Source organism: Anarhichas minor, unplaced genomic scaffold, assembly GCF_050575085.1.
Source record: "Anarhichas minor isolate MPS153535 unplaced genomic scaffold, ASM5057508v1 ptg000004l, whole genome shotgun sequence".
NCBI classification, from domain to species: domain Eukaryota; kingdom Metazoa; phylum Chordata; class Actinopteri; order Perciformes; family Anarhichadidae; genus Anarhichas; species Anarhichas minor.
The window spans coordinates 11,905,381-11,918,346 of record NW_027466450.1 but is presented as its reverse complement, the minus strand read 5'-3'; the positions used below and the strand labels follow the sequence as shown (position 1 = coordinate 11,918,346).

At 40.7% G+C, this 12,966-nt stretch overlaps 1 protein-coding gene across 4 annotated transcripts; it reads right to left on the bottom strand.

The window, feature by feature from the left end:
- Window positions 1–1,384: 1,384 nt before the first annotated feature.
- spopla (speckle type BTB/POZ protein like a) lies at window positions 1,385–12,161 on the bottom strand. Of its 4 annotated transcripts, none has more exons than XM_076109428.1 (12): window positions 11,981–12,161; window positions 10,691–10,773; window positions 8,234–8,351; window positions 7,631–7,752; window positions 7,176–7,327; window positions 6,949–7,076; window positions 5,914–6,091; window positions 5,352–5,407; window positions 5,077–5,199; window positions 3,587–3,729; window positions 3,426–3,479; window positions 1,385–2,932 (listed from the first exon to the last, which is right to left on the bottom strand). In XM_076109428.1, exons 3-12 carry the CDS (start codon window positions 8,309–8,311, stop codon window positions 2,788–2,790), a joined length of 1,179 nt encoding a protein of 392 aa, XP_075965543.1. In that variant the 5' UTR covers window positions 8,312–8,351; window positions 10,691–10,773; window positions 11,981–12,161; the 3' UTR covers window positions 1,385–2,787. The 4 variants fall into 4 exon arrangements, with proteins under 4 accessions (XP_075965543.1, XP_075965553.1, XP_075965570.1 ...); XM_076109438.1 differs by lacking the exon at window positions 11,981–12,161 and adding an exon at window positions 11,714–11,949; XM_076109455.1 differs by lacking the exon at window positions 10,691–10,773.
- Window positions 12,162–12,966: the final 805 nt, after the last annotated feature.

Sequence of the window (12,966 nt, the reverse complement as noted above, 5' to 3'; positions counted from 1 at the left end):
CACAGGCGTGGATGATACCAGAGGTACACTTCAGGGAGCACATCCATTTTGTTGTGGCCATCAGTGACAGGGGTCTTTTCATCGCTTCCATTACTCTTATCTGATCAGGGTGAAAGGCACCCACTCCTCAGGCATCAAGTCACACCGGGTTTTCCTGCTGCACACATCCTGATCCTTGGAAAACTCAGGAATGTTCACGTATATTTCATCAGTGGTGATATTATCGCACACTCAAATAATAAATTACTTTACATTTTTTAGCTGCATGTTGACAGTTCAAACCAATAATAAAAAAAGAAAAAAAAGATGTATATTCTCATACAATTTACTAAGAGGAAAATATCCATTGAATAAGTCCATTGTAAGTCTCAGTACTGTTCAAACCAATACTACTTTGTCACATATATACTTTAGAGCAGCAGGGTTACAGTGTACTTCATCAGCGGTACCTGTAAGGTTTCCTGCGTCTCTGGACTGACAGTCATCAGACAACATTTATTGGAATGGCAAAAAACACACATTTCCTGGAACACAGAAACAAGACATGTTGCATTTGAAGATGTTAATGAGCTGAAGAGTTCATCACAAAATACCTCCTGGGATGCATTGAGATTAATAGTTTCTTTTGTCACTTATTTATGGTGGCAACAGTTGTGTCCACTATATCAGACCGGTCTGCTGCAGATTCACATTATTTGGACTCGCATGACACATAGAAATTGACCAATTTTATCAAGCCCGTATTCATATTAATCTGTCTAAAGCCTGGCCCAGTTTCATTGTCCACTGCCTGTTTAACAATCTCATTTTCTACGACGCAAACGACGGAACACATTTTCAATTGTGCCGATGCCACTGCGGGCAGGCGTTGTCTTTCAAGTAACAGCCAGTGGAGGAAAGCGAAAAGAGGAAGATAAAAGGTTGGAGAGGCGTCCTAAAGCATCGATGGTATCAGGTCTCCTCCTAGGATTCTGTGCTGAGAGGGGCGGACGAGGATCAGCAAGCTGCTGATGAAGAAGTCTCTGTTCCAGCAGGAAAGAGCAGCCTCGTGTTCACGTTAGTTAGAGCTTGTGCCGAGCATTCACACATAGAAGAGGGGGAAAAAAAAACGTCTTTCATGTGGCGTAAAAAGGTTCGACATTAAACATGTTACTATGCTCTGGTTTAAGAACATTTTCTTTTGATTATCACGGTGCTGTTTTCTAATCTCATCATTAAAAGAAAACCAGTGGAGACAGAAAAAAAAAAAAAAACTAAATCACCTCAGCCTGACACTCATCCATAAACATGACCATTAAAAGGAAACCGTATGGATTATAATCACCCTTCCTTCGACTGACATCTCTTGTCACATTGATTTAAAACAAAAAAAAAAAACCTGGGCTTCTTCAGACTGCTGGAAAATGGTTTAATGGGTTAATGCAGGCATTCTTGCAGACCACAACTTCGTCTTTTCTGCTTCCAAACAAAAAGAAGTTTCAACATCTCAACATGACTCTGAATGATGAGCAATATCATGTAAAAACGATGCTACTCTTTTAATTTACAAAATCCTCTGAAGTGTCGGTCACACCACACTACATACGAGACGGACTGAATAAACATGACAACCCCCCCCCCCCCCCCCCCATTCAAACACAGAATAACATTGCCAGTAGAAGTGATGCTCAGCATCCTACGAATGTCCAAAGCATGTTAGAGGATATTCTTTTTGCACATACTCAAATTCATTTCATTCTGCACAAATGTGTCAGATAATTGCAGAAAATAAAACTGTTAAAAAACAAAATTGGTATTTGGACACTTTCGTTGACAATAACATGACCATGCATTAGTCTCTCCACTTTTAGTTACCACAATATATTGAGAATATATAATATTTGCAAGTTGGCAATACTAAAGACAGAAATTCTCAAAAATTTAATCTAGAACAGTTCACAGACGTATGATCTGGAATATGTCATTCAAATGGGAGACGGGAGTAAATACTTCCAATGTTTTAATATAGCAGGGCCAAAGTAGAGACACTTTTCTGTCTTACGTGAATTGGAAGGACTGACGCTGGGTCTTCATAATGGCAGATTACAATTTTTTCCCCACAAATATGCAATAGAACAGACTTTCTTGTACACTGGTCTTCTGAAGATGGTTCAACTGTCATTTACATAGAAATGGTGCCATCAATATGGGGCATACACATATTTTAAAAAGTGTAAAGAACTGACCTTGCACTGAAAGTGTTCATGCTTTTTAATGTCTAGTCACAAAACGGGCTAAACATTACAAATATATAATATTTCCCATTTAGTTAAACCTTTGTTACGTTCCTATAGAACTCCATATCAAAATGACTATTCATGGGAACTAGTGCAACCTGGAGGTGGCCTGGTCTTTGTGACAAGGCAGGCACAGAGTAAAATAGACAAAGTACTCCGGAGCAGCTCCAGAGCAATGGCAGATATATTAAGGCCATTTTTAAAATTACAGGAGAAAAAAAAAAAAAAAAACAGTAGCAGACAGCTTGTCTTGCTACCCGGGCTGAAACGGAATTCAGTTGGGGCAGCAAAGCAAGCAAGCGACACCAATTTTACCAATTTTTTCTTTCCCCCAATCCATTGATGTCCGCGTGCCAGCCTCCCCCAAAATCCCTGGCCAGAAAGCTCCACTCTTCGTTTATTCAAGTGTGTTCAGTTTTGGTGGAAATAAAAGAGTGGTATCCTCACTAGTCCGTCCTTTGTAAACCCACGCTTCACACCTCCAGTAAAGTCCCGGGGCACAGTCAGGCAGTCAGGACTGTTTTAGACGCTTCCTGGGAAGACCAAAGGGTGGGCACTGTGCTGACGCCAGGGCACGAAAGGCCTCGGCTACCAAGTGAGGATGGGATTGGATCATTGACTTCCAGCCTGCAGTCTCCATTATGTCTGTAGCATGACTGTAAGCACAGGCGAAATGAAGTTAACGCTAAGACATGAAAATGTGCACATTAAAAATCAATAAACATAAATGAGATCGTAATGACGACGCAAATAAGGGGGCACTTGATTTGCGAGTTGCACGGTAAACTTGAAAAAAACAAAAAGGGCCATTAGTGCTTTCTGTGCAAAACACTGCAGAATTAGAACGTCAACAAACATGGAAATAAGTTCAACATTTCAAGGTGTCCCATGACAACACACTATATCATCTGGATGAAAAAATAATCCCACCTCCCTTCTTTTTTATTCTGCAAATATTCCATTTCCAGGGTTTATCCAGGTATGAGTCTATTAATAACTTGGATACAAAGATATGGAGCTTCAAACTGAAGAGGCAAATAGCACTCCGTCTGCCTGGGCTAAAACAATGAATTCTAATGCATCTGGTTTGGGGGAAGAGATAAGAGGGTGTTATTAATCTCGTGTCACATATATCAGCTAATTACATACTTGCTATTCCAGTTCTTTCCATCTTTACAGCCCAGCTGTCTCAGGACACTGCACCTATGGCAAGGAGATAAAAAGGTAAGCATTCAGGGCGGGTAAACAGAAATGGCAGCAGGAATTTATCACTCGAGGTTTGTTGTTTTTTTTTTTTTTGCGATACTTGCCTGTTGATAAAATCTATGGCTTGTGCTTTGAGCTGCTCGGCGCTGTGCAAGTCTGCTAGGATGAGGGTGTCGGCCACATTCTCCACGGAAAGGCTGTTGCACAAGGCCTCTTCACACATGACCTTTAAACGCTCCAGAGCGTACTGGGATGGGGGGATGGGGGGGGGGGGGGGGGACAAAAAGCTGTGGTTACGGCCTGGATGCAAAGTGGATCCCCATGGTCTGAGGTTTTGTCTCAACTCTTCTGAATACACATTAAAGCTACAGCTGCGATCGGTTCAACTCTACTAGAAAGGGAGAAAAAGCAGGTTCCTTTAATTTGTACTGCGATCTTAAAAAAAAACAGGAACTACCGTATTTTACCACACGGTCTATGTGATGCATCAGTGAAGCAATGATTGGGATGATTTTGGAGGGGGAAGTAAGGTTGTTGCTCAATATTCTGGTTCACTATATTCAGTAAACACCAGTCCATCAAATTTAAGTTGAGTGCTATATTCATGATACAGATAACTTGCCCTAAAACAGGGGAACTCAGCTGTGAACCGATGAAGTAAAATGATCGTGTCTAGAAAGGATTTGGGAGATCATAGGGTGCTTCATAGTACAGTCCCAAGAAATATTGCTTTGCATATATTTAAAGCTGCACTTATCACAAATGCAAAATGTGCACATCAACTGGCAACATGGACGACAATCCAAACAGGGACTGAACAGCGAATCAAGTCTGCCTCTTGGAGATCATGTGTGAAGTTGTAATACTCAAAATACTGCACCGAGTGAAGAGTTTTCTCTCGTCATTAAGTATGTTTCCATACCGCCAAGAACGTCTTCCTATTTCAGGAACACGTTTGTTACCAATGGCCTGCATCGAGTAGAAACCACGTCACTTATTACGTCCTCAATCATCTCTGTTAACTTGAATCAGCACTTACTTGACAGTCTCCCCAGATGTTGAATTACAAGCTCCACAAACATACAGAGGTGTGTGTGTGTGTCGAAGAGCGTATTGGATTCTACATTTCTCACACCCTGTACAAGAGTGCTCTAATGCTGGGTGGGGATGGGGGGGGGGGCTGAAGCGGACTATATTTTTTTTATAGGTTATCAATAATGGAATTATGTCGGATAAGATGCAGCCTAACAGCGGCGTGATTACACAACAGACCACATTACCCTTTTAGCCTCATTGACCGACACACAATGCTGGCCTCTCAGCTCATTGGAGGCTCCAAACACACGTACATGTACGTGGTCATGTACACTGGTACATGACCATGTCCCAGTGATGTGTTGGCTGGAGCTCAGCTCAACACGGGATTTATCAGGTAACAATATTTGCATTTACCCGACGCAACGCATACAGTTGAAAGAAAATGATTGGCCAAACAAAGCAAAAAATAAAAAGGAAGTTTTTCCTCTGCTATCAAAACCAAGTGGAAGGCAGATGTTTGTACAAATATTAGCAGAAGTTTTCAATTACTACTTACTTTATCTGCAGCTGCCAGCAAATTGTCTGCCATCTTCTCCAGGTTCGGGGCTTTTCCCGTATAAATGAAGCCCATCATTTCCTTAAAGACATCTGGGTCTACGTCACTGATGTCAACACGGTTCTGCAAGAGAAGACAAAGAGGTTTCTGTGCGACTCACTTCAACTTGGCTCCTAACAAATATTCCAGAAAAGAAGCAGTAATTACTGTACATGTAGGAGGTGCAGCGTAACATGACTCATAACAAACAAGCAGTTGTAACTAGTTGTTCTTACCTTTTTACTCTCCTCCATTTCATGTTCAAACATAGCATTAAAGACTGGTGACCTCGCTGTCGAAGAAATAAATAGAACACAATCAAATAAATATATCGAGCAGTCGACATCTTATTAAAGCACGTTAGCACACCAAATCAACATTGTGTGACAAATGGAAGCTTTGAGAATGAGCGCTAGATATATATATTTAACGGATTAAGCACAAAACATCAGTATTGAACTATGACAGTCTTAGAAGCTAAATCCATAGAGCTCCACTTTGTCAGCGTTTCTCCACCGTGTCTAATGGAGAGAAGCTGGAGAGGAGAGCCAGCGTCTCAATCTCCTGGATTCTACAGTCATCTGGGTCAAGCAGGGCCAAGCAGAGGTAGTGGGGGATTAGAGCCCACTGCAGAACTGGGCCGCTACAAATCAAGTTTGAATACAGGCCCGCCGCAGCCTTTTGAGGTACTTCCATTAAGAAAGGGGCATGGGCATGTCTTACTAGGGCCATTTTAAAAAGGCTTCTCTCCTGGTTTAATACTTGCTAAAGTGTTTTGGTAGCTGGGGACGGTCTTACCTGCAAGGATGGATTTGTGGGCTTTGAACTCCTGCCCTCCCACATAGAGACTGCAGTCTGTGAAGCGTGAACACTCCCACAGGTTCCCCAGGTCATCAGACAGCTGACACTCTGGCACCTTCAGCATGTTCATGTTGGACTGGCCCGAAATGTTAACCGAGTCCTGGACAACGCTTACCTGTACGTGAGAAACATCAGTGAGAGGACGGTCTCAACAGAGCTAAACATCCGGTCAAATCCAGCGGCGAATGGTGTTGGTACTGCACCGGGAGAACCGCCTAATTTTGTTTTTAATTTGCTCCTTTTCAAGCACATTTTCAAGATTGAGGAACCTACAATGGGAGGGACTCTGAACACTTGAAAACCAAAATTAATTAACTTTGCTGAATCACCTAATTGCTGAGGAAAGGCATTTTGTCTTTAATTTGGAAGCAATTTGTTTATCAAAGTGGCAATTTCCCTGAAATTGTTGAATCTCTGCAAGTGCTGTCTGGCACGCTGCCGGGTCCTGGCAGTATTTGGGCCAAATGCATTTACATCAAAATCCATTGACACTTCATTTCACTTGTCCATTGAAAGAACATTTCAGGAGACATTTATTCTTCCTGACAAACTGAATTCAATTATTTTGAAAAGCAAGCAAGGTGGAGGAGGCATTTCACTTCCTCAGAGCTTAATGTCATTTGAAGCAAATGCCAACGGTATACGTTTGTAGTTTAAATGGCACGACGGCTTACACTCAGGGGTGAACTGATCACAACAAGAATTAAGAGACTCCGGCCTAGATTCAAATAAGGTTACACTCGGGGTATGATATTTAAATCCAACGGTGATTTTTGACGCTTTCATCGAAAAATCAATGCAACGATTCAGTAATTTGTTTGCCGCATCAAACACGACAGAACCTCAGCAACAGTGTGCACGTGTGGCTCTGTGATATCATTTTGCCATGTTGGTCAATTTACAGCACACGTGAAGAGAAAGACGGCACCCTTTATTAATTAAAGAATGAATAGAAAGCAAAAGTAGAATTACCTCACAGAACAGGGTGAGCTTGTCATCTGGTAAGAGTCCATTGGCTTCATCAAGGAGGAAATCTCTCCTTATGAATTTTTTGAAGCCCCAGTCTTTGCCTTGGACAAATCTATATGCTCTTTGGCTTTCTGTGACGAGAAAAAACAAAACAATAATGCAGAGTTGATTGTGCCAAAAAAAGGCTAGGGTTCAACGGATGTGGTGAGGTTCCGATTGGCCGTACTTACCCATCGCTTTTGTCTCTTCTCTTTTAGCGTTCAACAAAGAAAACTTGAACTTTGCTCTGACTTCACTTTTTGGACAACTAACAAGAAGTAAATACAATGACAGATAATCTTTGCTTTCATCATCAAGTCCCTTAGGATTGACTCGCAGACACCTGGCAAGAAAAAAAAAAAAAAAAAAAAGAGAACACGGCACATCAGCAAACATTACAAACTAGAACGGAGACAGACTTAACAGCTTTTGTCACTTTTGTGAGAACACAAGACGACGATGACGAGCCTTCGGGGGTGATTCTCGCTTGCTGTGAGAGACTGTAATTATCACTTGTGTGCAAAAGTTCCCAAAGGAAAAGTAAAACATGCAGACGTTTCAATAGCATCCGTACGAATACAAGGACATGACACTGGAAGAGATTAAAATGGGACGGATAGATTAATGGAAGCATGAATGTACTCACCATTTCATCTTGTCATTAGGGCCAGAGGAGAAGGTGGAGCTCTTCAGCACCTCCCCCATTTCTTCTCTGCAAAAACTAAAGTTGTTTATGGTCCACATGTAGGAAAACTTCACCACTTTGACCTTGGAAGAAACAAATATGCAGAAACTTCAGCCATTTGAAGTACAGTAAAAATAAAAAATAGATGAATAAATGACTTTCAAAGGGTCTTTTTTTTTAGGTTACAGTAATTTGAATTAAATAGATTCAGCATAAGACTTTTTGACATGTCTCAGTAGCATCTACGCACGTGTAAATAATCAAATTAATGAAGGCAGAATTCCATTTGGCTGCTTTTGTTTTAGGGTGCTAGTATTGTTCATGCTGGAACTGAATGGAACTGAGCCATTGTTAAATGTATTATTAACACCTGTGCCTTGGCAGATCAAATTGCCTGCTGCAGAAAATGCCTACTAACAAAAAGAAAGTAAAATACGAAGCTGGGAATGAAATATCAGTAGCGTGATATGATTTGAAACTATTGAATAAGCCATGTAAAACAGGATCAACTCCATCACCTTTGGTGTACAGCGCATGATTGGATGAGTTTAGTTCTGCACATACCTGTGTGTAACACCAGCTCTCTGCCACAGGTCCACTTGACATCTCCCCAGGAGGAGGAGGGGTGGGAACCCGTGACATCACTGGCTTCGGAGTACCACTCACTTTCGTCCTTTAAGCACTAATCATTCAAGGAAACGAAAAGGTTACATTCATTCTGCATAAATTAGCAGCATAAATTACACAGAGGGAATACATTCACAATTCATCAGAATAAGCCTCACAGAAAAACCTACCGGAAAAAATAATCCTTCAGATGATTTGAATCTGCTAATTATTACCAAATGTGAAGAAAAAATATAGTCCGCATTCTCACTGTATCCTGAAATCTTGTACTTCGATGAGAGCAACGTTTGGAGACATGTTTAACTCTGGGACAGGAGGAAACAATGCAAATCCCTTCTACTGCAGGTTTTAGGATGTGCCGCAATTAGTATTGCAAATGTATCCATGCTACATAGGAAATGATGTGCTCTGTGATTATGTAAAAAACAGTGCTTACTTCAATGTCGAATGGACAAACAAGACAGCGTCAGTCATTTCACAGTCCTAGACTATGTGGCCATGTATATGCCCAACATCCTCACATCTGAAGCAAAGCTATTCTCAACCAACCAAACGACAGTGATGACATATTGCATACAAGGGTGTGTTTTGGCAGTCAGGGTTGTCGAAAAAACAACAACAAGAAACTAAGTCAACTTTCATGTGCTTGAGAATAAAAAGATGTGCGTTAAAAGGACATGTCTGTCTTAAAATAACAGTCAGGTGCCCATGAAAACATTGAAAGAGTGCTTGCTTACTTTAACTTAAGCTCATAGCTAACGATGCTAACAGTGCAAACTACGACGATAGTGCCGACAGAGCCAACTGTGCTACGCTTCCACCAAAGTTATCAGCTGTAACCGGCGTATGAGCGCAGTAGTGCAGTACAGCGGCGGTGAGCTAACTAGTGGAGCACGCTCACATGCACAAACATACACTAAAAGCACGCTTGGCTGGCCCGGCTATGTCAACAAAGCAAAGAGAAGAGCTCGGATAACAACACACGCAGAGGGAGAGCGACTTCATTCTCTTCAGGTAGACATTACTCCAAAATATCTTTACATAACAAATCGCTGTTTGCTGCAATATTAATGTTTAGAATGTCAAACACAGCTCCTTTCACAATGACACCCGAGGATGTTACATCATTTTGCAAAGATTTTCTACCGATTGATTTAGATAATGAGCAGAGGAAGGACACACATGGATTGCTATAGTGGCAGTTTAACTGGAAACACACCGTAGAAAAACAACTTCTCATGTCACAACGTTAACACGTTGAGGTAAATTTGGTAGTTACTAGACAGCGATGCTCAGCAACCTCTGCATAGGCCGAGTAGTCAGTTACAGGCTAGGCTACAGCTAATAAGCCTGTGTGTATTCAGGGAAATCAAACATGTTGATTTAGTCATAACAGCCATTTTTCATGTGCAAACGTGCCAATTTCATTTAACTTAAGCAGCCCAACTCTTAATCCAGCAGCATGCCAAAGTAAACACAAAATCTGCTGTGTTCAGACACGTGTGCTATAATAGCAGAATCGCAATTGCAAGTATTTCATGTCCCCTCATCCCTTGACACTAAGGGGACACATCCCCCTTTTGTGAGCACATTTCATTTCACCTTTCTCACAAAGTGAAGTTCATATCAAGGCCTGTAAACCCTCTGATCGAGCCATCTCAGAGTCACGTATTTCAATGGATCCTTAAAAAAAAAAAGGTATAAACTTGGTCGGGAATTATTTTTTGGCAAACTGGCTAACGAGGATAGAGGCACAAACCTACAAATGTCAGACGATTGTATCTTTACTTCTGATTTATACTTCACACAGAGTTTTAACAGACTGTACAAAGACAAATGACTTGCATGATGCAAGAATCACAAAAAAAGTGTCTCTATGCCGAGAGGATATGAAGGCAGAGAAGTGATGAAACTACTGCTCTCTTCCCCAGAGTTCACTCTCTGTCTGTGCGAGTGTCCCGCCATGTGATTTACAATATACACTGCAGAATCCCTGGTTCTCGGAGCAACAATCAACTCGCATGTAATTACCGTTTGTTTTTGTGTGTGTGTGTGTACTTACTTTGCCACTTTACAGCTTTTTTTTTTTCCTTTGTTTACGTAAAACATAACTTTCCCTCGTCTTTGTATTAAGTTATGATTCTGTTAGAGGCTATAACTATTTAAATTGTTAGATAATGTGCAATTATAAACATGTAAGCAGGGACTACAACAAGGACATTTAGTGTCTTTGCATATAAATCCCACGAAGTATCGTCGTTGGAATGAATGAACAGACCTGACGCTAAACTTCTTTTGCAGTACACTGCAGCAGCCGAACCACCTTTAGCTATAATCCTAACTATGACAACTAAATCATGCAGCCTCAGCAAGGAAATTAAACCTCCTAATCACCTCTTGAATGGTTGAAATGTACAGAGATGCAGTTGTTCTAAGTTATCACAGGATCCTTCATGGCCCCATATTCATGTTCCACTCTAGGAAGACAAATAAACAAACATATATTAGACATAGCACATGTACTTGCTCAACCTTTTATCCACTAACAATACTGAAACATCTAACAATATACCAAACCTGTCATATCTATCTAGGGACATTAATTATCCAACTGACAATAAAGTGATATTCCTAGAAAATTGGAGCTTTCAAAATAGTCAATGCAACGCTGTTTTAAAAATGAAGGCAACAGTTAATGTTTAGATAGTTGATTGATAACAGACGTTGGTAGTGTAAGCTTTAGGGATGCTAGATGGTATGTGTTATGCTATATTGTATGCTCTAGGAAATGACTGTCGGCCTGTCTGTTAAATTAGCCAACTCAAGAATCACCTGCAACTTTGTTTGGCTAACAGATTAGCTGGAGTCGTGCAGCCTCGCCTTAAACACAACAGATATGATGCTATCCGAAGAAGCATCTAGCTAGTTCGCATCAACTTAGTTGAAAGTTATACGATCATATATTTACTTAACGTCACAGCTTACTTTAGCCTATACGCTATTTGAGATGCGCGCGGATGTGACTACAAACCATCGATATATCAGTAGAAAGCAACAGCTCAATGTTAGCGACACATCAGCTACATTGTCAACACACATTTCCAAAACAATCATTATTATCGCTTAACGATATCACTTCACTCGTCCTTTACAACGTTAGCTAGTTTAGCTAACGGTACCCAAGAATAGTAGCGTTGATTTGAAAAGGAAAACAATTACATTCTGCGAATCTGTCAGTTCTATGAGCAATACGTATTTGGCTAACCAAAGCTAACATGAATGTCCCCACTAGCTAGATTAATGTTAACTTCACTTTAGCCTTAACGTTGTACCGCAAATGCAGCTAGCACCGATCAGCTATCTTAGCACAAACCATGTTACCATTAAATCTGTCCACACATTACCAGGCTGACTTACGTTACTCATTGTTGCAACACAAACTAGCTGAGGACACCTTAGGTTGAATTGGTAATGTGCTGTTTACACCCCGCATCACCCGGTGTAAAACAAAGGGCCTCCACTGATTCCTGTGACAGGATGCTAACTAACCAAGCTAACTCAAACCCTCACGTTTTGGTACAATCTGCTGGTGGGAAAACAACAGCGGCTAACTAGCAGCTAGCCAAAGCTAATCTCTGCACTGACTGCTCACAAAAAGTTTAAAAAGACATAGTGGTGGCGTACCTTTCAATTTCATACTTCCATATATATCGAATAACGCATATAGCTTTGTGTCACAGTCGCTCCTTTCACCCTCCGTTACTTTAAACTCTTTTTCACTCAGTCTCTTCACAAGGTTTCTTTGTCTAATTTATATCTGTGCTAGCTTACATCTGTCTAGCTGCCTGGTAGCTTAACAGGCTAGAAAATATATTTATTGCGCATGCGCGGAATTTGGATAACATCCTGCTTCATCTCAAGTTATCATGGATGCCTGATCCAGACAATAAAATCAACAATAAGAATAATAATAGGAAATCAACGGAGTACATTAATTCAAAAAGTGTATTATATATATACTGTATATATATATATATATGTAAATAAAAGATGATGATAAGATTGAGCTTACAAAATATATTTTTAGTATTTTAGTTTTGAGCTTCAAAATGAGAATGTTTTGGTTGAGATAGACATGGTTTGAGTCTGAATGAATTTAGTCATTCACATGTCACATGGGAAGAAATGCAAACAATGTGTTTGTGTGTGTGTCTGTCTGCCTATTACATGTCTATAATAGCCCATCTTCATAGGCTACAGACACAGATAAAAGATGAATATAGAAAGGAGACTTGTTATAACGTAGCCCTTACGCTAGATGAAACCCCAAACTGCAGCTCATACTCAGCCTTCCTTCACACAGTCTCTCCTGCTTCTGATGTTTCTCGTCTAGCAAACACAAAGCAGCTTGGGGTAAGCCACTCTCTGAAACAATAATGGCTCCCTGTAGGCCTGTGATAACTAATTCCCTTTCAGATGGATGGACACTGTTCTGCAGAATGAGCGATAAATGGGTCCTCTGCACCAATTATGGTACAAGTACAATACAGTCTGTGAATTTGTGCGTTGTTTAGTGACGACAAACACCAAAACACCTATGTAAGTCAGTTTGGGTTTGGTCAAATATTTTGTAAACACAGCAGCAAAATGTCACATTTCGATACTGAATC